Source organism: Sipha flava, unplaced genomic scaffold (genome assembly GCF_003268045.1).
Source record: "Sipha flava isolate LNK unplaced genomic scaffold, YSA_version1 176_pilon_pilon, whole genome shotgun sequence".
NCBI lineage: Eukaryota > Metazoa > Arthropoda > Insecta > Hemiptera > Aphididae > Sipha > Sipha flava.
The window spans coordinates 3112651-3137755 of NW_020272062.1; the positions used below are offsets into that span (position 1 = coordinate 3112651).

Here is a 25105-nt window from a genome sequence, read left to right on the forward strand (position 1 = left end):
AAATAGGTACCAACAGCAGTGCTCGAAGTGGGGGAGGATACAAAGGGATGGTCTCCCTCAACTTTTTTATATTTACAGTTTTCATTCCTCTACTTGTTTTGTCTAGAATAACGCATTTCTCCTAAGACTTGTATTTTAAAATTATATACTTTTTATCAGGGCTTATTCTAAAGCGCAGTTGGGCTTATTTTGCGTATTTGGATAAAGTATATGTGCACTTGATAGTAAAATTTTGCGTAATTGATTTTTAATTCGATGTTGTTTAGTGTTATTTTATACATTACATTATGATTTATAAACAAAGTAAAAAGGAAATTTACTAAAAAATACTTTGAACACGAATGTAAATTGTTTTATATCTTTTAAATACATTACATTTTAAATTACTTCGCATAGAAGCTACACATTTTATCATTTTTAACTATAATTTGACAGTATATTTTGAGATCATAGTTCTATTTTGATAGGCTTATTTAAACAAAATGCGTAGTTGATAAAAATCCTTAGAATAATCTCTGCATATTATCATTTTTATATTTATATATAAGAAATTATTTTTTTTCGGTGAAATTAATTGTTTTTAACATTCAGGCCTGTGCGCCCGGCTTATCGTATTGTTTAGTATATGCCGTTTCGCAATCCGTATTATACCTGTGTTTAGAGCCACGGACTAAGATAATATACCTTATGTGAACTATAAAAAAAAAAAAAAAATATTTAAGGTACATAAGGTGTGAAGAATGTTATGGATATCAGGAAATCTGAATTGTAAGGCATCCCTCCACTTATCTTGAGCCATTTCGACCACTGACCAACAGAATTAGTCTATTTTATTATTTGCTGATTTTGGCATAAAATATTGAGTTAGAACTTAGTATGACAAATTTATACGCCATAAATATATAGCCTATGTGTATAAGAAATTGAAAAACATTCCCGATATTTTTATAAATTGAATTACATTAGTTTTATAATTTGCGGAACGACAATTCTTATTTTTAATTGTGTACAGTGAAGCAGAATTATTTTCTGATTTATTTGATGAACACATTTCGATGAAAGTATGGGGGGGAAATGCGTCGAATAAAAAATGGATATGGGATTCAAATGCTAATTCACATCCTACGTTCCCACTACTCCGACCATACATATTTTCACAAGTAGGACTACTTTTTAACTTTTAACTTTAATAAGATTTCACTGTAAATAGTTTATATTTATAGTTTACATGACAATCAGCCCCGAATTCACGAATCGACTGCAAGTAGTATTTATGTTGTGGTCGGATGTTGTCGTGTAGTTGTACTGTAAAAATAATTGATTATTAGTAATTTATACACATAGATCACTGTTGCAGTGGGTTAATGTCACCTTAATAGATTCGTAGTTGATATCCGTCAACATACTATGTCTATGCGTATAATCCGACAAAAAGTCTTTGTAATGTTCTATTAGTTTATTTTTTACGTAAGCTGCGACTTGCCAATCTAAAAAAAAAAAAAATTTATCTCTATATTTAAACAGTATATGATTTCAAAGCTTTTATTTATTTATTTATATATATTAACGGGTGAAGCCCTTTACAACAATTTAACACAATACAATTGAATTTAGATACCATATAAAATTTTAAATTTTTAGTGAAATTGATAGCAAAGAAGAACTATAGAAATATAGAAAACTGTAAACTAAAAGACCACATTATCAATCATGTCATAATAAACTAATTTATATTTTAAGAACCAAAGTTTAAATTCTTGTTGATGTACTGCAGCACTAGCATAATTATATTTTATAATAAAATAAAACTAAAATTCGGTATGAACATTTAAAATATTATTAAAATTATTTTCTTTATTTCATTATTTATAAAATTCTTTTGAAATTTAAAACATGTAAACGTTATTTTTAGTGTTTAATATTTCTAAATCTGTATTGATATAAAAATATATATTATGGTTATTTTTTAAAACATATTTGGCGAAATTTTAATTAGGTTTAGTATTATTTAATTTAATTTCAGAAATGTGTTCTGTATATCTTATACTAAAATTTATATTTTACTTACTTACATAAAATATAGAATAAAGTATTAACATAATATAATTGTAATGTTTAAATAATAGGCAAAGCCCCCGCAAGTTTGTTTGCCCTTCAAATTATCTCCAACCGTAAATACTTAGTCCAATTTACGGTACTGATAAAATTAATCATTACCTGAATAATTAAACATTATGAATTGAAATAATAAACTCTGAATCAAATCATTTAAAAGTAATGAAGTATCTGTAACTGAGAAATCTTTTCATTCTGATATGAAATCTAAAACTACTACAAACTTAAAAAGCTAGTTAAATCATAAACTGCCACATACTTTTGTACCCAATGCGTTGCGCATAGTAATTTAGTTTTAACTTTTGGATAAATTGCTAACAATGGCTGATAGAAGAAAAGTGTTTCGTTTAGGAGTATTAAAAAAAAAAAATGTTTAATTTTTCATTGATTTTTAAATAGTTTCTAATCGATTTTATGTTATTAGCAGTTAAAACTATGTATTAATTATGGAAATGGGCTGGACAATAAATATACAGTGCTTTAGGATATTTGGACCTAATATGTGTTTGTATACTTTGTTACTTGCCAGACATCTACATCTACATCTTACATCTAATTGCCAGATTAATTTTATTTTTTTGGCAAAATAAAACGCTATTTTCTTTTTTCTTTTATTTTTCGTTTTACAAGTATATAATGTATTAAAAGAAGAAAATGACAAAATGTATGACTGCAGTTGGTAATAGGTTCTAGGTACTGTTCAAACTGAAGAATTTCTATGGATATTTCACAAAATACGCAATACAAAATCACAATATCATGAACGTGTAATATGTTATATATAATACAGCAATGTAAGCAATTGTTATACAAGCATAAAATATAAATTATTGCAAAATATTAGTAATATAAATTTCTGGGGGAATCTATAGGGAGATAGATAGGGTGAGGGAGCACCCTCTTAATTACGTCTATAATATCACTATACACCATACAGTCACTATTTAATTTATACGAAATCACTAAAAATCACTTTTCTTTGGAGAGTGGAGTCGCACCTGCACTATATTTTTATATTATTTTATTAATATAAATAAAAATGTAAATAATCATAATTATAATTAATAAATGTATGTAAAACTAGAAAAATGTTAGCTTTAAAAATTCGATACAAATGTAGAGTTTGAGTGTTTGTTTTTGTTGTTTTATTCTATATAGACAGAATATAATAATATCATATTTAGTAGGTATCATACTGGTCATTCCGCAGCGATTATATAGAAAAAAGTTCATTATATTCACAATATGTATAATACCAGAATAGTCTATCGATTTGCAATTCATGTAATTATATTTATATACTACCCTACTGGTATAAGATATATTTAGTTAAAAACAAAAAAAAAAAAATCATTGGACACAAATATGATTCTAAACTACTATTATTTTGATTATAGTGTTTTATCGGTGTTTGTGTTATAATATTTTAAGATTCCAAGGTTTTTTTTAAAAGATATGTTAAAAAATACAAGATTCCTGAATGTAAATTATAATATGGTTGGGTATTTTTTCTAGAATTATAAATATACATTTTATTAAATGAACCATAAAAGCTTATAAAATGTAAATTTTTATAAAATATTTTGTCATTATTACTTTCGAGAATAATCTATTTATGAAACATTTTGTTTGAAAAAAACGGAAAGGGATAACCAAATCATATCGTAGTTAAAATAAAAAACTTCATCTTAGTATTTATTTTAGGTATTAGAATATTAATTACATTTTAGTAAAAAATAAGATATACAATAAAAGTCAATAACTCTAATCATATATTGATAACTTCCACATTTTAACTATAAAATATTTGAAAATAACGAGATAGATATAGAAATATATTATTAAATAAAAAAATGTAATAAAAATAAATTATAATTTTCTATACTCTATTGTCAATATGACTGCTGTATATTAATATATAATATAAATGTAAAGGTTTTTATTAGTTGATTAGTTATATTACTCTTAATGACTTAATTTCGTATATAAATAAATGTAAAATAATTATACTGTTGACATGGGTTTAGAATTATTTCTGAATATTATATCTATAATAATAACATTATGTATATATATATACACATAATATTTTTATATTTTTGTTACCTATTATACGTTTAATCGAGATTATAATAATTGTTCAAAATCAAGTTTTAATTTACCGGTTATACTCATTTTAATTATTAATTTACTGTTTTCAAAATCTGTATTTTTTCTTATTTTCCTTTCCATTCGTAGTCGTAATGTTGACGAATAGTTTCGATTAAAATGCAATAAACAATAATAATTGCTATTACCATCGCCGTAATTGGTGATGTTTTCTTTGGTTACATATACCTATTTCGAAGTAAAAATAGTGTAAATATTAAATATTTTAGTTGTATATTATATATACATAGATAAATGAGTTGTTTTTTTTAACATAATACTAATTTTTTAAACATTATGAGTATAATGTGTAAAAAAAATATGAATAGCCAAGGTTATATAATTTTTAACTATCTAATATATTTAAAGAATGAACTTTTTCAAACTAAGGTGAAAAAAGTTAACTAACTAACGATTATATTTGTGTCACCTATCCTAATTAAAAAAAATATACTAAGAGTTTCAGGGTATTTTGTCAAGCCGATTTCTTGCAATAGCCAAATTAATTATAATGGGTGAACTAAATTATGACTAATTAATTTAAGTATAGATAAAGTTTCACGTAAAAAAATATTATCATACATTTTATTGAAGCCTCTTAATATATAGAGTGAAATAGGGTATTTTTGTGTCACAGACAATTTCATTATATTATTTTTTCAACGTTTAATGTTATTTCAAACTAAACGACTAACTTGAAAATTACATTGATCCTTAAATTATTGTGTTTTTAATAATATACGAATAAACAATTATTTTAATTTAATGTTTAAAATACAAAACAGTTTTCTTATTCAATATAATTCAGTCTAATGAGTTATTTTTTAGAGCAAATGAATTAGATATTGATTATAATAAACTCGATTTGGTTTTAATTCCAAAAATTCTGAAATTTTGTAACATTTTTCAAATAAATGTAAATAGTATAATTATTGAATGTGTAATTTATTATTAATAGTAATTTTTATTCAAATTAGTTATAAATTGTAACTAATAAAACTTGTACACTTATACTTATTTTTAAATTTAAATAAACAAATTGAAAATAGTAAATTTAATTGTTTTTTTTAATGCCATGAGTTACGATAATACCAACAATAAATATAGCCTAATATGGCCTCGTAATGTTACATCACAATTATTCGAAATTTACATACCTATTATCTTATGCTTTATAAATTGTAATAATAACAATAGTCATACTAAACGTCTTGTTGTAAGATATTTTTTAATTAAAAAAGTATTCTGGAATAGCTAAAAACAATCAATAAAATTACATTGTAGAAAAATAATAGATATAAATATTAGAAATAAATAGCAATGCTTAAATGCTTATATGTGTAAGATACTACAAATGTAACTTTTAAGAAAATTGTATAAATGGCTTGATAAAAAATGACTATAGATTTCATATATTTATACTTGATATTTTATAAAAATAAGGTTAAATTAATTTTTTAAGAAAAACATAAATTATTTTTAATTAAAATTGTAAAATTGTGTCAAGACTAAAACACTTCAAATATAGGTACTCTTCAAAGTTCCAAAGTCGCTTTGTATAAATGTAATAATTGTTTTATTTACAAATCATATTTACTAATATAAATGATCTAGTTAAATGCTGTTCAGTGAATATACAACTCATTGTTTCTATTCGATGGTAAGCATCGCATTCGCCCAATTCGTTCGTCGTGTATGTCACACGCGCTTCTTCATTATATACAGCTATGATATTTGTCTGTTGGGGGTATTCATTATTTGGATACATAAATGCAAAAAATGCAAAATGTACAGTTAAAGGGAACACTATCATGCACATCATTACGGCAATGAACATTCTGTTAAAATACGATAACATTATTTTATAAGATTTGTAAAACATTAATTTAAGTACTTAAAAATTAATTAATATTTAACAGTATCACACATATGAGCATATATACAGCAAATAACATCTTCAAAAAACACTAGTAAAATAATTTAAGTAATTTTGTGTATTATTTTATTGATACATTATTTAATAATTGTATTATGACTATTATTATGGTAAAGTATTCCTATATTTTAATATAATTCTGTACTTCAGGAAGTCTTTCTTATAACGTCTAGTTTAACTCAATTTTATTATAAGACATAAGAAATTTTAAATGATTTACAACATGATATTGATTTATCAAAAAGTGGTTAGCATAATATTAAGTCCTCAAAAATCATTATCTACTCTGTTGACAACTGAGAATATAGTGTAATTCGCTCAGCATCCAAGATACCTGGATACCAGTTGCGCCGAACCCTATACTAAGGCTAGGTCTTGGTTTGACATTTTTTGAAAATTTACGGTGGGGGCCGCTTTATATTGTGCTTTATTAAGTTTGGCTATCAAACCGTATTAAAATTCTTTTACTTCATTAGAAAATTAAAGCTTACTCTTTGCAGTGGATATCTGCTGTCATTTTTAATAAAATTTGCTAAAATATAATCTGATAACGCTGATATTTTATAATTAGTTATAAGTAGGGCTCGGAATCAAATGTCTCAAAAAATTTAAAAATTCTCAAAAAAGTATAAAATCCGTTAAAAAAGCAAAAAATGACCAAAAAAAATTCGAAGTTACAACATGGAGTATTTAAAACACATTTGTAGCTTTTTTTAGGGCATTTAAATCCGAGATATATTTATAACTTATATAGTTATATTTTATTAATAAAACTCCTATTTCTAATTTAAAAAAATAAAACTTTTATTTAGAGACAAAAGATTTTTATTTTCATTAACCCTTATCACTTAAATTTCATTATATGTAAAAAGTCAGCGTTGCATTTTGACGCATTACAATATATGCTGTAGTTGAATAATTATCAATGTAAAATCTAGTATGCTATTTATTGAAAGACTACTTACAATTTTATCTCACCTAAAGGACAAAAATGATTTAGTATCAGTGTTTGTAATACGCTTTTTCGTTTTTGAGATGTATGATTTTCCTAAAATCAATAAAATAATTTGTTACGAATGTCTAAAATATTTTTATTGTATTACTTAATTATTTAAAATACACTCTATAGTATAATATCACATATAATGATAGTAAAAATGTAAATTTCAATAGTATTATGTACCTACCTATTTAAACATTATATTTGCACATAATTTATATTAATAATTATAATACAAATTTATTTTATCAAATTTTTAAAATTCATATATAATAAGTAGATACTCTGAAATTTTAATTTATGAATCCGAAACACAAAAGGATTTAATTTATCACACAAATAAACTTATTAGCTAAAAATAAATGACGAAAGTAATAATTGGATTTATTATAAATACAAGTCATCCATGTATCATGTCATCTACGTATCATAAAAAATTGATTACATAAAATATTTCAGGATTAGTAATTATTGCTAATCCTGTAATAGCCACTATAATAAACATATATTATTTTCTTATTAAAATTTATACTTACTGTAATAAACATGGAATTTAGTGGTGACGTACCATTGAGTATAATATGACTTTCAATGTTGAATGACTTATTTGTATTTTCCGACTTTAAACAAATGTTATACTTTTGATTTACAATTTATATATTAAATTATGATCATGATACATACGATAGCGATTTGGTCATCTTCGTTGAGAATAATTTTTATTAGCAAACAGTTTATGTTCGACGCTTCATATTTATTTAAAAGATTTAATGTCGTGTCTTCTTCTACAATTTTACCATTGACCAATATTCCTATCTAATATTAATAGTAATCATAAAATTGTTATAAGAATACATGAACATTGATCATTACATGAGTAACTGATGTTTCCATAAAGTCAAAATTATTGTTAGCCGACACAATTATTGTACATTTTCTGGATTCATTTATGAACGATAAAAGTGTCCATATACTAAAACAGGAGTAAAATAAAAATATATCGATATATGGATACACAGATACATTAATGTATTTATGAAATCAATACTCTAGTGGCCAATGATTCTAAGTTTTAAATCAATCAATAATTATTATTTTCATAATTATGAAAATATTTATAAATGTATAAAAATATCTAATGTATTCAGTTTTTTTAATGATCTTGGATTAATAAATATGAATAACTATGGATAACTAACTGTATGCTATGCTAACCTAACCAATATCCGGCTATCTTACAAATATAATCATGTGTCTACGTGAATGTAACAGGGCCGGATTGGCCAGGCGAGGTACCAAGCAAAACTCGGTGGGCCGCGACATTTGGGTATTTATTTTGCTGTGTCGGATAATTTATGTGTGTATTTATATATTAATGTATTATATTCTGCAGGTTGATAGTATGAGAATACATTTGGTGAAATCAAACACACATGTATAGCAACATTATAAACCATAGTCAAGTTTGGACCTTATAACTGCTTTCAGTGGCGCAACTAAGGGTGAGGTTTGAGGTTTGTCCCCCCCCCCCCCGAAAATTTTCTGAGCTTTTTACAAATTCTACGTAAAAAAAAAAATGGTTTATTTTGAAGACGCAAAACGGCTGATTGATATGAAATATAACTATTATTTGTATTATAATTGATAACAATAATAACCTGACAATATGGAACGTCTTGTAATGTTTCGTTCAACTTTAAAACATCAATAACCGTGCTACTATGATTTTTCGATAGTTGACTGTATAATACTTCTTTTTGTGGTATTGCAATATAAAATAAAAGTTAATTTGTAATTTGAATATTTAACTCATAAACCTAATTTAATCTGACTTCCTTATCCCCACCAAACGCCAGCAGAAAATGCTTATTTTTTCCAAATTCACTAGATGAAAAAGGATTAAGATTCATATAAACTTGTTTCTTTACCAGTCTTTTAGACTCTTCTAGTAGACGCATGGTTGCAGCGCTGGCGTTGCGGTAGATAAGATCATCTTGAATGAAGCCTGAACGGAGTAAAGATTTATATAAGGATTTGCGATTGGACACGGCTTTGGTTCAAGAAGATTTTCCCGATAGAGGGGGAGGGAAGTAAATTTATGTGATTATTGTGTATGATAGGAATTGCTTTTTCAGAGATATTTAAAATCATTTGAACTATACATAATCATCGATTGGACATGCCTGAGAATTAAGAGAATGGATGGAGGAGTTAATAAGTTGAGAAAAAAGAGACCAATCAGTTTTGTTGAGATTAAATTTAAAATTAGAGGAATGAATGGAAATTGGTCTGTTATTTGTTGGGATATTAGGTTTTATACGAGAATTAACTGATATGATAATTGGTACATTATTGCAATCGTTAGGATCGTCTAAAGTACGACAGGATGAAAGCCAGAATAGGTTTGGAGTTGATAAAGATAAATCAATGCAAGAATTGGTAGAGTTGGGTCTACTTACGTCTTATTAGGTGACTGAAATAACGTATTATCGTAATCGAATGTTTGACCGGACAAATGTAGAACTGGCTGATTATTATAAATCTGCTGTAGCGTGGGTGATGTGGGACTAGTTGGATTTGATACCTTTTTACGTTGAGATGCTTTGTTGTTGGGCGCTATGGTCCAGTCCTGATTGGTTTTGTGTAATCTGGAGGCATTGGTTTTTTTTTAATTTTTCCGGTGGATTTGTTGAGGACAAGCGGCCGGTTGCCGCCATCGCCCGAAGACGACGACGAAATGAGAGTTTAAGAATATGCGGTAATATAACGTAGATAACGAAGCGACGAGTTAATTAACAACTTTATTCGACGGTTGACTTATTGCGATTAAACATTATTGAATATTGTTAAAAATTAGCCTACTTTTTCAGTGTTTCATTATCCATGCCACTAGTGATGTCGTCGAAAATGATCAGCTTGGGTTCGTGTATAATTGCTAACACCAGAGATAAAACTTTCCTTTGCCAAGGTCTTGAGGGTATAATTATTTTTGTATGTAACATAAAACACATAATTTTAATTATAATTATTTTGGTCATACAAACATTTAAACAAAAATGTATATTATAATTAAAAAAATATACTATAATTTATAATATATTTATTCAAATGTTTAAATGTTTACATTCTATAATTTTTAAATTTGTCTTGAAATTATGATTTTTAAATTTGAAAAATTGTCTTCAGAATTACGGTATTAAAAAATTAATTCATACTAATAATTAATAAGAGGATTTATAAATAATCTAAAATATCTGATTATGAATTGAACTAACCTCAGTTGACTGACCAAGTTGTCGGACATTGGTATCTGAATCATCGTTGCTATAGTATGGTATCGTTCTATGGTTTGGTATTTGAGAAGTCCATTGATGGCACTGATGTAGTTCAACAGTTGGTATATTTTCATTGGTCCCGGAATGTCGAAGTCCTGCGGTAATAGGTCAGCATGGTCGCGAAGGAACGAGGAGGGAATAAAATGATTCAACCAGTGTTTATAATAACATTAACAACTATAACTGTTGCATGTGACACACACCTGTAAGGAAAACCCGATGTTGGGACGTCCTGCGGCCATTATCTCATTATTACAACCAACGCTCCTTATGTCATGGCTACTGACATCGTTTGGTAATCTTACATCACCGCCATCCAATTTTAAAATGCCTATTAGACACTTCAATAATACAGACTTGCCCGAATCATTTTCACCCAAAACCGCGTAACTATGAACATATTATTTTTAAGTATGTTTGTATATTTGTTGTATGTGTAAGCAAGTATTTTATAATATTTAAATTATTTGTAAATATTAAGTATTTAATTTTCAGTTATGAATATATTATATATAGTATCAGTGGCGCCGATTTGTATTTTATTTGGTGGGGCAAAATATAACAATTTATTAATACCATCACCTAAAAAGTTAGAGCAATATAATGACGGGTTACATAATTGAATCATTATATTGTAAATTTAACCATCATAAAGTTGCTCGCTTCGCTCGCAATTAATTATTCCAATTTCTTCTATTAGATAGGTACTATCCAGCAGTAGCGTACCCAGGGGAGTAAGGGGTTATAACCGACAGCCCGCACTATTAAGTCTATTTCAGAATACAATTGTATTTATTGTTAAATGTGCCACTTAAAACAGCACATAATAATATTAATATAAATTATAATCGAGTATAATACCTCAGTGGCGTAGCCAGGATTTTTAAATGGGAAGGGCTAATCACTTAATTGGATAAGTAAGGTAAGAGAATATAAGAGAGGTATGAGGTATGAGAATTCACCCTTAACCCACCACGCACCACCTACCACCAAGTTTTTAAATGTAATTCAAGCATTTTAGTATAGTTTTAAAAATATTTATTAATATATAATTTATAATAATAATAATAATAATTTTGGTTTCAGTGTTCAGTCACTTGCTCCACTCTGACAGCTGCATCCTCTTAGGCGAATTTCTGGCAAATTCAGTTATTATTTCACTTTCATCGAATTGCTATTTTTTATTTATATTAACCATAGCTAACCCATTCAGTTTGTATTCCAACATGGCGTTTCTTAAAAAAATTTTTCAGCGATTAAGTGCAGAAAACGTTTTTTCCGGAGTGGAAGAGGTAACTGGTAACGTGGCGAATAATTGTAAAAGTATTTAAATGTTAAGTTGAAGATTGGTGCAATGAAAGAGTGAATCAAAAGCAGAATTCGGTTTTGGAATAGTATTTTGACTCCATTATTGCCTCCATATGAACAGGTCAGCTCTGATTGTAGATGAGGTATCAACATGGAGATCTTGGGCATATATTTTAGCAGCTTTTATAATATTTTCATCGTCATACATATTTAAATTGGCCGGAATAAGTCCTTCAATTGGCGTAACATCAATAAGCCTTTGATTAAAACGAGCATCCATTGATTTTATTAAATATTCAAGATATACTATACATATAAACACGGCCCATTGGGAGGTTATAGCCCCTTTAGCCCCTCCCCCTTGGCTACGCCACTGCAATGCCTCATATTTTATCATAAATCAATAATCATACAGACTGAAAATGATAATTATAAATTAGATATTAATTATTACCTATTTACCTTACTCATTGCTTACCTACTTCATAGTGGTTTTAGAAAAAAACACTTAATATCAATTTGAAACGTATATAAATATAAGTTAAAATTATTTAAATATTAAATACGTTATTAAAATCAAAGAAATGTAAAACAAAAAACAGTTGATTTTTTTATTTTTAAAAAACTGAGGTACTGCATTTAATTAAAAAAAAAGTTGTTTCAAAAATATTTCACGGGGTTATTGGTAATTTAAGTAACTATCTTAAAATGTTTAAAAGATGTATTTGCATGCTGTGTAATCACTTTTAAACACTGACAATCAAGAGGCGTTTAGGTTCATTATGTATGCGAAATAGATTTAAATATCAATGTACGTCTTTATACTTGATATGGTATAAAGACATGTATTGATAGGCGAATTGCTTTATCGCATCATAGTATCCTACCATCTATAGACCGACTGTCACTTAATTGGTACATTCCTAAAATTTACTAATTAGAGTGTAAATTTATCCATCCAATCTACCCCACAGACACCAACCACCATAGTTAAATGGAGTGAACTGTCCCATAAAAGTAAGCGTTCGGCGTCACTGTATAGTATATATCAGGGGTGGGCAAATGGTGGCCCGTGAGCCTTTTTTATCTGGCCCGTGCTATATTTTAAAATTACATCATACAATTTTAAAGTTTATACTATAACTTATCAATATAATAATTGTTATCTGGTATTAAATATTAAATTTATAAATGTCATATTTATGTGTAAGTATAGCTTTCAACCATAGATGTTTGTACCAAACTATATCAGTCTGTGGCGGATCTACACACGGGGCAACACGGGGCAGCTGCCCCAGGGCGCCAGGTCTAAAAGGGCGCCTTATAAACCAATGGGTTGACTGTATTTTCGTTTATTTTAAGTTACTAAAAATAATTTTTTGAAAACATTTTTAAGAAAAAGTATTCATATAGGTCACAACAGCAGTCAAAAGTTTGGCGAGCTGTCGAGTTAAAGTTAAAATATTTTATGTTGTGTAGTGGAGTAGTGGGGGAGGGGGGCCAAAAAAACTGCCCCATGGCGAAAAAATGCGTAATCCGTCACTGATATCAGTTTCTTCGTATAATTCATATCGTGCTGTCGTGTGTGTTGAATTTATTATTTCCATTTATATAAATGCTTATTTAAATTCATACTTTGAATGACCTTTTTTTTTCTCTTCTATACTCTAGCCCGCTAGATTTTAATTTTCTAAAAATCTGCTTTCTAGTAACTTTGAGTTACCCATCCCAAGTATATATAGTTAATATTTCTGAAAGTATTGTTGAGAATTCTTGATCTTTATTTTTATATGATTTTTTTTTTTTTTTTTTTGAAAAACAACGAATAGCCGATTACTTTCGATAAAATATATTAATAAATAAATGTCATATTTTCTTAAGTATAGATTCAAAATTACACACGTATACATGTTGTTATCACGTATTGAAAATGTAAAATTTGACATAATAACCGAGGTTTTGGACAGGTGACTAAATACAGAATTATTAAGTTTCTAATACTTCAAGCTTCATAAAAAGTTATATTTTTGGAGAACGGAAACATATAATATATATTTAGCATAAACATAATCAATTCAGCAATTAAATATGCATAATAATTAAATTTTATATAACTGAAACTGTATTTTTCATGTCAGGAATACTTGATTTATTTGCAACAAAAGATATAAATACGAAAATAAACAGTATAACTTAATGTAATTCGATGTGATTTCTCTACTACACACGGTAAAGGCAGACGCGGATCTAATAATGAAGAATGGGGAGGAAAGGAATAGATGAAAAAATTTATTTCAAGTATATAAAATTATAGGCACTAAGTTTAAGTTCTTAAAGTGAATAAAATAATAATAAAAAAACTTTAGTTATAAAATTATCTTTTATTGCATACATTATGTAATAACATAGGAAAGAGTGCAAAATATTATTAAAGATTACTAAAGATTATTAAATATAGTAATTATATAAACAATTTAAACTTAATTTTAGATAGAATTTATATTTAATAATAATTCATACATATTTATTATATTGTTTTACATAGCAATAAAATCAATATACTATTTTTCAACTCTAGATATCAGCTGTTTTAAGCAGAAATTAATTGTTCACCAGCGTCTATGTTTTATATTTTTTAATTTTAAATTGTTTTATTATTTTGTTGATTAATTTAATAATATATTAGATAGATTCTTTAAATGAATAAGAGTTTCGAATGTATGATGTACTTAAGTAATACATAGGCAAATTTTTTCATGGTTATAAAAATAGTTCATTAAATTTCAATGATAAGGTCAAAGTATATTATAGTGAATACCATCTAAAAGAGTTTTTTAATAATTGTAGAGTACTATGAGATTAAATGTAATATGTAATAATATAATATCTATAATTATGATTTATATTTAATAAAACTGTACAAACTGATGAATAACTATACCATTTACAACCACTCTAATCAAAATATTGTTTCTATATTATAAACATTAAATATTATTTCTTCAATAATCATCTAAATATGAAAGAAGGAAATGAACATATTTATAAATAAATTACATATACTTAACGATTCATTTAGTTATATTTTCGTAATATGATTTATACTATAAACCTTGAGCGAATATTATGAAAAGAAAATTATTTGACCTTAAAACATACCATCAAATTTGTTAAATAGCAAAACAACATACGTAAACCAGATTACAACGATATTTGAGATTTTAAAATATTAAAAATGTTGAATCAAAAAGTATGTGTTATAAAAATGAAATAACTCAATTGTATAAAAATCAATGTTAGTAAATAAAATAGACTTTAACGCAGTGGTGCCCAACCTACGGCCCGCGTGCCACATGTGGCCCTTGAAGGTAATCAATGTGGCCCATTACATTTTTTTTTTAAATGAAATACAATATAAAAAAAAATTATAAAATTCATTTTTTTCAAAAACGTAATAATTTTATTTTTGAGCATTTTCAAATATAAATTTCACGAATAACCCATGTACTTGAAATAGCGTACTGATCAAATTAATGTGTAACTACAGCGTGTACCTCGATCTGTAATCTTTTCAGTCAATAAGATATTTGAAAACAAATTCAACATGTACCTACATGTACATTGTAAACCTATTATGTGTAACAAAATAACATTATTAGATTAATATTGATATTATTCGTACTTTTATATTTGGTGGCCTGCTCTAAAATAATTGTTTACCAAAGTGGCCCGCTGAGGTAAAAATGTTAACGTTTAACGAAATTTTATTAAATGTATGTAGTAATCATTTTTAATTTAGTTTCTTACAATAATATTTATGAAACAAAAAGTAAAATGATATTAAATGAATGTATTTTAACACTTACAGTAACCTATATAATTTTTATTATTATTAAGGTTTCAATGACAAACAGTATAAGCCTAAAACTACATAATTCTTGAACATAAAATATTGATATTTTGATATTGGATGTTTATTTATTAATTAAAATTAATTTTAATTAATAAATAAACATCCAATAACCAGTCAAATATACCAACTTTAATACTTCATATCTTATGAAAACACAAAACTTAATACTGTATATAAATATTTCAATAGTTTTTGGTCAACAATCATCATTCATTATCCATTTAAAAATATGATATAAGTTGTATCAAATCCCTGGGATATTTAAAACTCACATTTGGCACCAGTACGCTATAAATATATACTAAAAATTTATTAGTAATCTTATTTAAAACTGAATACATAATAAATTATTTTATATACGTACATTGATTGATTTTCAACAGTGATATTTAAATCATTGAGTATTATTTTACTTGTGGTTTTGAATACGATATTTTTTCCAATAATAGCATAAGTCTTCTTTTTCTTCATCTATACAATTTTAATAGTACCTATGAGCTAGAAAACACAAAATACTTTAGTATTTTTGAGTATCAAAGTCTAAAATTACTATAATTCAAGTATTATTTAATATCCATACTTTTTTCGTTTTATTTAACATTTAAAATTCGTAAAATGTTTTAACTTTTGAGTTGGAAGAGGATTTAAGATATCGATGATGGAAGATTGATATCTTTAATATGGATCATTAGGTAAGAAGTAAATTAAATTTATAATTTAGTCATTAAGGGCGACGATTTTTTACAGGTCTATAAGCAGTATAAATATAAATTTACCCTTGAGCATGTAGCTAAACAATTGACGAATCATTCTAAAAAATCACCTTTGTGTTTTTCTTCGTAAGTTCTTACACGAGAAAAATACACCAATACGTAAGTTTCTTCACGAAATAAATGTATAACGAATACAAATTTCTTTTCTACTTTATTCAAACTTAGGACTGACAATGTAGTTAAAATTTTTTTGTAAAAAAATCTAATCCAATTTTTAATTGAATCTTGTCCATATATTTTTATAATAATGTGTAGTCCATATGTTATACATACTATATTCAATATGATAATTATAATAAAAATACAATTTTATAGGGCTTATCATGAAAACTCAATTTTTTAACATAATCATACTGTTTTACTTTTTAATTTGTATTCTAATAATCTGTTATTCATATAATTTCGTTTATTTTTTTAGCTCTATTGGTATCTGATGTTCTTGTTTTGATATTTGTATTTTTAAAGCACTTTTAAAAATTCTATTATATTTTATATATTAGGATGATGATGATAAATATTTGAGTTGAATTCTGAATGAAAACTTTCACTAGCATTTGTTGTAAGACTTCTATAAGAACTAGCAATTGCCCAAATAGGGGGAAACGTTCTATTTTTCTCTATGTAATTTGTCACTAAATAATCACAAAGTTAATTTATTTTATTATATTATATTTATATTATCTGGTTTTACAGACCTTAAACTATACATAAAACAATCTCCAACTTCTGTTGGATAAATAAATGGTAAACCAAATAAATGTACCAACCAATTTTCTAGGTTGTCATTTGCATCATTTAACTTTTGTGCTATACCTAAGCTTTGAATTCTACGGTACCAAGCATGACCCAAATGGAAACGGTATCCCTTACTACATATTTCTTATCAGTGGCGTATCCGGGGGAGAGGGGTCTGAGGATGTTGCAGCCCCTCCGAAATTTCAGAAAATCTTAAATTATTATTAAATTAATAAATAATTTACATACCATCATACGACAGTATGATATACGTTGTTTCTCTGAACAAACTATAATATCACAAAGACAAAAAACGTGTACAACGTCATGCTTATCGGTATCGATGTTATCCATAGACCATAGATCTTATTTTATCGTATAAAATATATGTAATCATATTCACATTGTTATCATAGTTATTCAAAAATAATAATTTACGTAATTATAATCAATAATAAAATTTGATTAATGGTATTAACTATTTACTGTCATTGTTGTAAGACGTGTAACACTCGTTTTTATTTATTAAACATTTTGTTTTTAACAAACTTATTTTAACTAATTGTTTGCCTATAGTTTTAAAAATGAGTGATAAGAAACATGCACAAGGTAACTTGTATAGCTTCTTCAGCAAAAAATCTAAATCTGTTAGTACTCTAATAATTCAAATTATATCATTCGCATTATGTTTTTAATAAAACACAATTTTATAAAAATTGCTATAAACAGTTGTTTAACAAATTTTTAATTTAACAAAGGTAAATTAAATTGTTTATATACCAATATAAATTATAAAAATTAAATTATAAATTATTAAAACTAATTAATCATTTTTACTGGGTAAGTATTAAAAACAAAAATAATACTTAATACATTTAACTAATCTATAGCTTTTGCCTTTTGCTTTTGTTAAGCTACATGATGTATTAAGTTATATAATATTCAGTAGAACTGTTAAATATTTTAATGCTAATCTTATTTTTAACAAATCTCAAGAAATTAAATTACTATAATTCTAGTATCTATTTACTGGAAATAATTATTTATATTATGTAAAATGAATTTAAATACTGAAAAAAATATTCAAATTATAATTTTCAAATAAGAAGTATTTTAAATATACCTATAATATTTGTTTTATTTCTTATTACTCTATTGCTTTAGCATTAACTACAATTTAACATAGTACTTTTTTATTACTGAAGCTAATGTAATATTTTTTTTTTTACTAAATGCAGTTATTTTTTATATTTTGTGTTAAAATAAAGTTAATTTTTCTTTTTTTATACTTTTTTGAATTTTGCTTATTTTGATTAGATTAACCACAATTGTGAAGCAAGTAATAATGTAGCTTCATCTGAAGTGGTTGAACCTATTTTTTTAGTACTAAATTCTCCAAGTAATTTGAGTTTATTAGTTATTTAAATATACTAAATTTATAATTACAATTCAACATAAAATGAGTAATGTTATTTATATTTTATATTAGATACAAGTAAATTCCAAATATGATATTGGTTTTTATGTAAATTATGTTGGTTCACTAACAAATGAAGAAAAAGTTTCAATTTTAAATAATGTATGGATACCTGATCCTAATTTCATTTTTCCAACTCAAAGTTGTGCTAAATTTAAAAGACAATTTCAAATAAAATGGCTTAATATATTTAACTGGTTAGCATATTCTAAATGTAAAGAAGGAGCCTTTTGTAAGTAATGTGATCTTTTTCTCAACCAAAATCAAGTTGGTAAAGGTTCTCATGAATCTTTAGGTGGATTAGTTACCAAACCTTATACAAATCTAAAAAAAGCTTTAGAAACATTTAGATATTACCCTAATTATAGTTATCACCGTATTGCTGTATTAAATGCCGATAATATTATTGTAATTTTAAACAAAAAACAAGATAATGTTTTGGTTCAGTTAAATAATCAACTTAAAGAGGATATTTTACAAAATCGTAATATGCTTAAACTTATTATTCAGACTATATGATTGTGCGGTAGACAACAATTTGCTTTAAGGGGGCATGAAGATTCTGGTCGTATATTAATGAAAGAACCAATTCAAAATGATGGTAATTTTCGTTGTCTTTTGAGATACTGTGCACAACATGGAGATAATACTCTAAAAAAATATTTAGAAACTTGTATTTCCAATGCCATGTACATAAGTCCACTTATTCAAAATAAAATTATTATCTTTTTTGGAGAACTTATTCCATCAGACATAATTAAAAAAAATTCAAAATCAAAGTATTTTTCTGTTCTTGCAGATGAAAAGACAAATAGAACAGTTTTCAATTTGTATACAGTATGTAGACGAGGAGTTGATAGTTATTCGAGAGGATTTTGTTGCATTTGTACCAGTTCATGATGTAACTGGTCTTGGTTTGGCAACCGTATTACAAAATACATTGATAGAACTTGGTTTGGACTTGGATAAATTATATGGACAAGGATACGACGGGGCTGCTACTATATCTGGTAACTTTCGTGGTGTTCAAGCAATAGTGAAAAAGAGTCACCCGAAAGCTTTATACACTCACTGTGTTTCTCATTCCCTGAATCTTTGTTAATCTGATGCTGTCAAAACACAAGCCATTCGTAATTCGTTAAGTATCATTTCTGATTTTTGTGCTTTTTTCCATTCTTCGACAAAAAGAACGACAATTTTACAAAATAAAATTAAAGAGATACTACCTGACGCTAAATCGTTTAAATTAAAGTCTTTATGCGAAACTCAGTGTATTTTACGCCATGAAGCTGTAATACTGTTTAAGGAATTTTTAGAACCTATTGTCGCTGCACTTAAACAAATAGAATGTGATTCTTCAAACAGAACAACTAGTTTATTAAATAGCATCTATAATTTTAACTTTTTAGTTTCCATCTGCGTATCATCTAAATTGTTAAGTTATACTTATCATTTATCAGAATACTTGCAAAGTAAAAATATTAATTTGTTTAATGCCATTGGTAGAGTAAATCAGGTAACAATTCAACTAAAAATTTTAAGAGATAATACAACTGATAAATTTAATGATATTTATGAAGAAGTCAATAGCTTAGGAAGTGTATTAAATGTGGAAGAAAATATGCCACGAATTTGTATTACTCAAAGAAATCGCCAAAATGTTCCATTTCAAACTACTTAAGAATTTTATAGGAGAACAGTTTTTATACCTTACTTAGATGATATACTTTTATCATTGAATGAACGTTTTTTATCACATCATGAAATAATAAATTCTCTGTTATACGATTTACCGAATATGATTGTTGATAAACCATATTCAAATCTTAAAACAGCAGTTAAATTTTATCAGGATGATTTAAAAGGGTATGATGACATTATAGAAGCGGAATATCAATTATGACAGTCAAAATTGAACTTGGTTGAATCTCGGTCATTGGCGGCTATCGAAGCACTATAGTAACGTGATCCATCTATGTACTCAAATATGTATGAACTTCTTAGAAGATAATATCAATACTTTCAGTTTCAATAGCCACTGCAGAGAAAAATTTTTCAACACTAAGGAGATTGAAAAATTATTTTCGAAATACAACATCTGAGTCAGGACTTGTAGTACTAGCTCTATTAACTATTCACAGAGATGTAGATATTATTGATGATATGACACTAGATAAGTTTTTGAACAGTGGAAAAGCTAGACGACTAAAATTAACAATATGATGAAAATAAAAAAAATATGAAAATAATAATTTTTTGTTTTAAAATATTAAATATAGTTTTTTTTGTAATTGATCAGCCCCCCTCCCAAAAAAAAAAAAATCCTGGATACGCTACTGTTGCTTATTGCTGTACTTTTATTTGTGTAAGAACTTACGTTCCGGTATATTTTTGTTCGTGTAGTAATTTACGCACCAGTATATTTTTTCGTCTCGGAACTTACGCATGTAAAAATTTACCTGCTATGCTTCGTGTGGGAACTTATCATCTCCCAAAAAAATTAGAAATCTGTTGAGGACCACAGCTTACAAAGAACCTTAAAATTCGAAATTTGAATTAATAAAAATAATTAGTAAGTATATTATTTAATTTTAAAGTATACTATTTAGTTACTAGTAAAGTTACTAGTTATAGAAAATGAATTTAAGTATTTTGCAATAAAAATATAAAGCCAAATGAGCTATGATTAGTGAATTAGTGAATAAGTAGGTAAGCAGTGCTCAAATTAGGAAAAATTAAGTAGAGAAGCTCAGTCCAGCGATTTAAACACTGCGTTCCATGGGCGCAATTATTTAACACAGACCCGTAGGGGCTATACCCCCACACCCCTTTCTTCAAACTTACATATATTTTGAATACCATTTTCAGTTACACAAATATTTAAATTCCAAATATTGATATTGATAATATTAATGACAAACCATACAATGAATAAAGTATATACCAAATCATATCTGTATATACCAGACATTACTATTTATATTTTTCCTGAAATGACGAAACCGTTGCTTATCATAATCACCATAATATGGTTATATTATAATCTTTTATTATGAAAATGTATTTTCTCATGTACCTACATAGGTACTAAGCGTAAATATAATTCGAATTAATTTTCGACCAATTATATATTTTGTATATTGCTACGCGCTAGTCGCTAATTCGACGCGTACTGCGTGTCTGCACGCTCGGTTTTAACTATAACCGTGCTGCGTAGTCACTAGTCGACCGAACGTAATTTCGGCTAACATAGGCTGGGCACTGATAAGTGATAATACTAGCGGAGCTCAACGTTTTTATATTATAAATCGTAATATACGTTATAAAATTTACGTAAATTGAAATCCATATTTTAATAACAATTATTTTGGACATTTGTTAGGGTGAACATAGCTCCATTCTAGTGAAAAAATAGAGTTGGGGTACGTAAAAAAAAAAAAAATAATAATAAAAGAACTCTGTAAAATTAATAATAATATAATTTAAATCTGGACATCTTAAAATAATTGGCAACGAGTAGGCAGATAAACAAGCCAAGCTAACAATTCGCTCATCGGACTCACAAAAAATAGATAAAGAAATCAGATTAAATAAAACACCACCTCCCCCTGGAAAAATAAATAGGACACCTAAACAAACAAATTAAAACAAATTAAACAAAGATCAAAAATATAGAAACGAAATCCAAATATTAGTATACTAGTTAGTTACTACTATTTAGTCATACAAACTGGAACATGAATATTTTATAGTAAAAATAAATATACCATTCATGTGGGACTATGCTTGCAATCAAACATAGCTTCAAGGAATGTAAAAAGTATGAAAAACAAAGAGAAGAACTTAACATGAAGCAATCTTATTAAATTAATTCTTGGCCCTGTGTATTATCAAGTTTATTTTGGATGCTGACTTTATTATATAAAATCTATGTTTTAAAGGTCGTAATTTTGTAATTTTTTATCTTTAATTTGTACTCGTACTTTACGATTAATTTCTACTCGTAACTTGAAGCTATAATAAAAAAAAAAAAAAAAAAATTCTTGGCCCAAATACAAACAAAAAAAGTAACGTAATAGAATTAAATAATTTTTCAAATGAATTAAAATACTACACCATTTACTGTCAACAATTGCAATGTCGACTACATTTTCCTTCCCAAAAATGTAAATGTAATATACAAATATTGTATAAAATGGAAAATACAAGTCTAATGATAATGGCCTTCGTATTCAAAGCAGAATATTATATCCAAAAGTATCATTTATTTATATTTTACGAATAATTTCAATTAGATCGGAAAATATTGCGATGTGAATGTAATATTTAATTTTACAACGAATTTTCCTTACCTTTGTCTATGTTTCTTTTGCCTGTTTTGTAGTGTATAAATTCGATGCGATGCGATATGATTCAATAATGTATAAATAATTTATTATTTAATTATTTATAATTATATATAGGTTTTTATAGTTTTTGTAACTAATAATGAAATATAATTGTCGTTATTTACACTGTGTATAAAAACGTCTTACTAACAATTTTTAAATAATTGTTTATTTAATTATAATACAACTAGCCAATATAAATAAAAAACTACTAATTCATTAATGTTAAGGTTACAGTTGAATATTTAAGTCAAAGGTTAGTCAAGGTTAGTCAAAGGTTCAAATGTATAAAAAAAAAAAATAGGAAAGAACAATTGGTTGAAAATTTAAGCACGATGTATTATATTTAGAATTAACTATGCATTTTTTTTAAGGACACATTTTTTTTATTACATATTCTTTATAGTGTATATTCCAATATTTTTTTTTTTCATTTTTACGTCACAACCTCGGAAACTATTATTTATAAGTTGGTAAAATATTATTAATAAAGCTTAAAACATAGATACTTATTCATTTATAAATTAATTTCGGTTTTTTCGGTCTTTTTGAGTATTCTATCTTTCCATAAAAACGATACATCAATCTGTATAACGTACGTAGAGTTCAAAAATTAATGTTAACCGTTTAGTGAGAAATAGTGTAAAAAATGATAATGCATATACTACATACATAATTAAACACTGTTTATACCTACTGTGTGTACTGTACATACTTGTTGGCATGTTCTAGAATCATAATATTGTATAATTATTTTATTTTGGATGAATGACGTCAATGGTGAAACGATTTATAAAATGATTCAAGGACTACGACTTAATATTCGCCATTAAGGGAAAAATCTTCGTGTACAGTTGATCTTATAAAAAAAAAACAACAATAGTATGTATAAGAGCACTGTTTATACTATACCATACCATACCAACTCCACGACGTTGTGTAGATAGTCACAAAAAATTAAAAATCTCATACATCCGTGTTATAAAACTGCAAGTATTATTATTTTTATAATATAGACAATCAAAATATTAATATAGGGATAATAATGATTTGAACGTATGAGGTTATATAAGATATATAGATGAGATATGATAAATTCGTATTATACACCAGTGTTATGGTCGTTATGGACACTTTAGAAAGCATTAGAATAGCACTTATATATTCTACATGGACCTAATGATTTTATATATTATTTCGTAAGATAATCTATTAGACTATAATGCTCATTACTTTAAAATCATTGTATAGAGATGGACATTGACATTGCTCGATAGTGCGAAGGACAGGGTCAAACCTAGATACTCCTCAAAGACTAATATAACTTTAGCTATTGTATTTATTTAACCATTGTCTATAATATTACTCTTTTTTTAATATTTTTTTACATTTAAAATAAAAATTTATATTTGAAATATTATTTCAAGTATATAAAAGTACCTACACACATCTAGTAAATCAATAGATAAATTTAGAATTCCGTTATGAAATAATAATTAATTATATAATTGTGTATATATATATTAGAGAGACCTTAGCCATCCAGTTACTTTACCATTGAATTAGCCTCACCACTTTAAAATATTAAATTCGACTTTTGCGCATCATAAAATATTTATAATATGTATAATATTACATTGCATTAATTATTATTTTATTTTATTATTCTATCTTGGTAAATATACCCGTTAAGATAGTGTTACCATAAATAATAAAAATAAATTGATACCCCCTATAATTTTTTTACGATTTTCATATTGCCCTCTTCAAACATTTAAATAATTAAAACTACTATAAATAGTATAAATATAATATTTCAATTTTTTATTTTAAATATTTTGCTGCCCTTTCACCGAAAGCCTTCTACATACTAACCGAAATTTCTACCTTATTTTCCTTCGTATATTATCAACAGTGTTTGGAAGGAACGAGTTCCAAAAGGAACAGATTCCTAGAATGAATTATTTTTTTAAAAAA

At 26.3% G+C, this 25105-nt stretch overlaps 1 protein-coding gene and 1 pseudogene across 1 annotated transcript; one reads left to right on the top strand and one right to left on the bottom strand.

Moving 5' to 3' along the window:
* Positions 1-1379: 1379 nt before the first annotated feature.
* On the bottom strand, positions 1380-23139 carry LOC112680372 (methionine import ATP-binding protein MetN-like). Its single transcript, XM_025550455.1, has 12 exons — positions 23093-23139; positions 21200-21276; positions 16120-16253; positions 10738-10924; positions 10475-10629; positions 10062-10169; positions 9659-9847; positions 8073-8172; positions 7884-8015; positions 7736-7819; positions 7165-7247; positions 1380-1487 (listed from the first exon to the last, which is right to left on the bottom strand). Exons 3-12 carry the CDS (start codon positions 16224-16226, stop codon positions 1457-1459), a joined length of 1176 nt encoding a protein of 391 aa, XP_025406240.1. The 5' UTR covers positions 16227-16253; positions 21200-21276; positions 23093-23139; the 3' UTR covers positions 1380-1456.
* LOC112680373 lies at positions 20362-20963 on the top strand (annotated as a pseudogene).
* Positions 23140-25105: the final 1966 nt, after the last annotated feature.

What these genes read in the sequence shown, in the direction of transcription:
- LOC112680372 (XM_025550455.1), bottom strand. Translation starts at nt 16,226, where the DNA reads ATGAAGAAAAAGAAGACTTATGCTATTATTGGAAAAAATATCGTATTC. An exon ending in GATAATGAAACACTGAAAAA is followed by an intron (nt 9,848 to 10,061) that starts GTAGGCTAATTT and finishes CAATGCCTCCAG; the next exon opens with ATTACACAAAACCAATCAGG. An exon ending in TAAATTCCATGTTTATTACA is followed by an intron (nt 7,248 to 7,735) that starts GTAAGTATAAAT and finishes TATTGATTTTAG; the next exon opens with GAAAATCATACATCTCAAAA.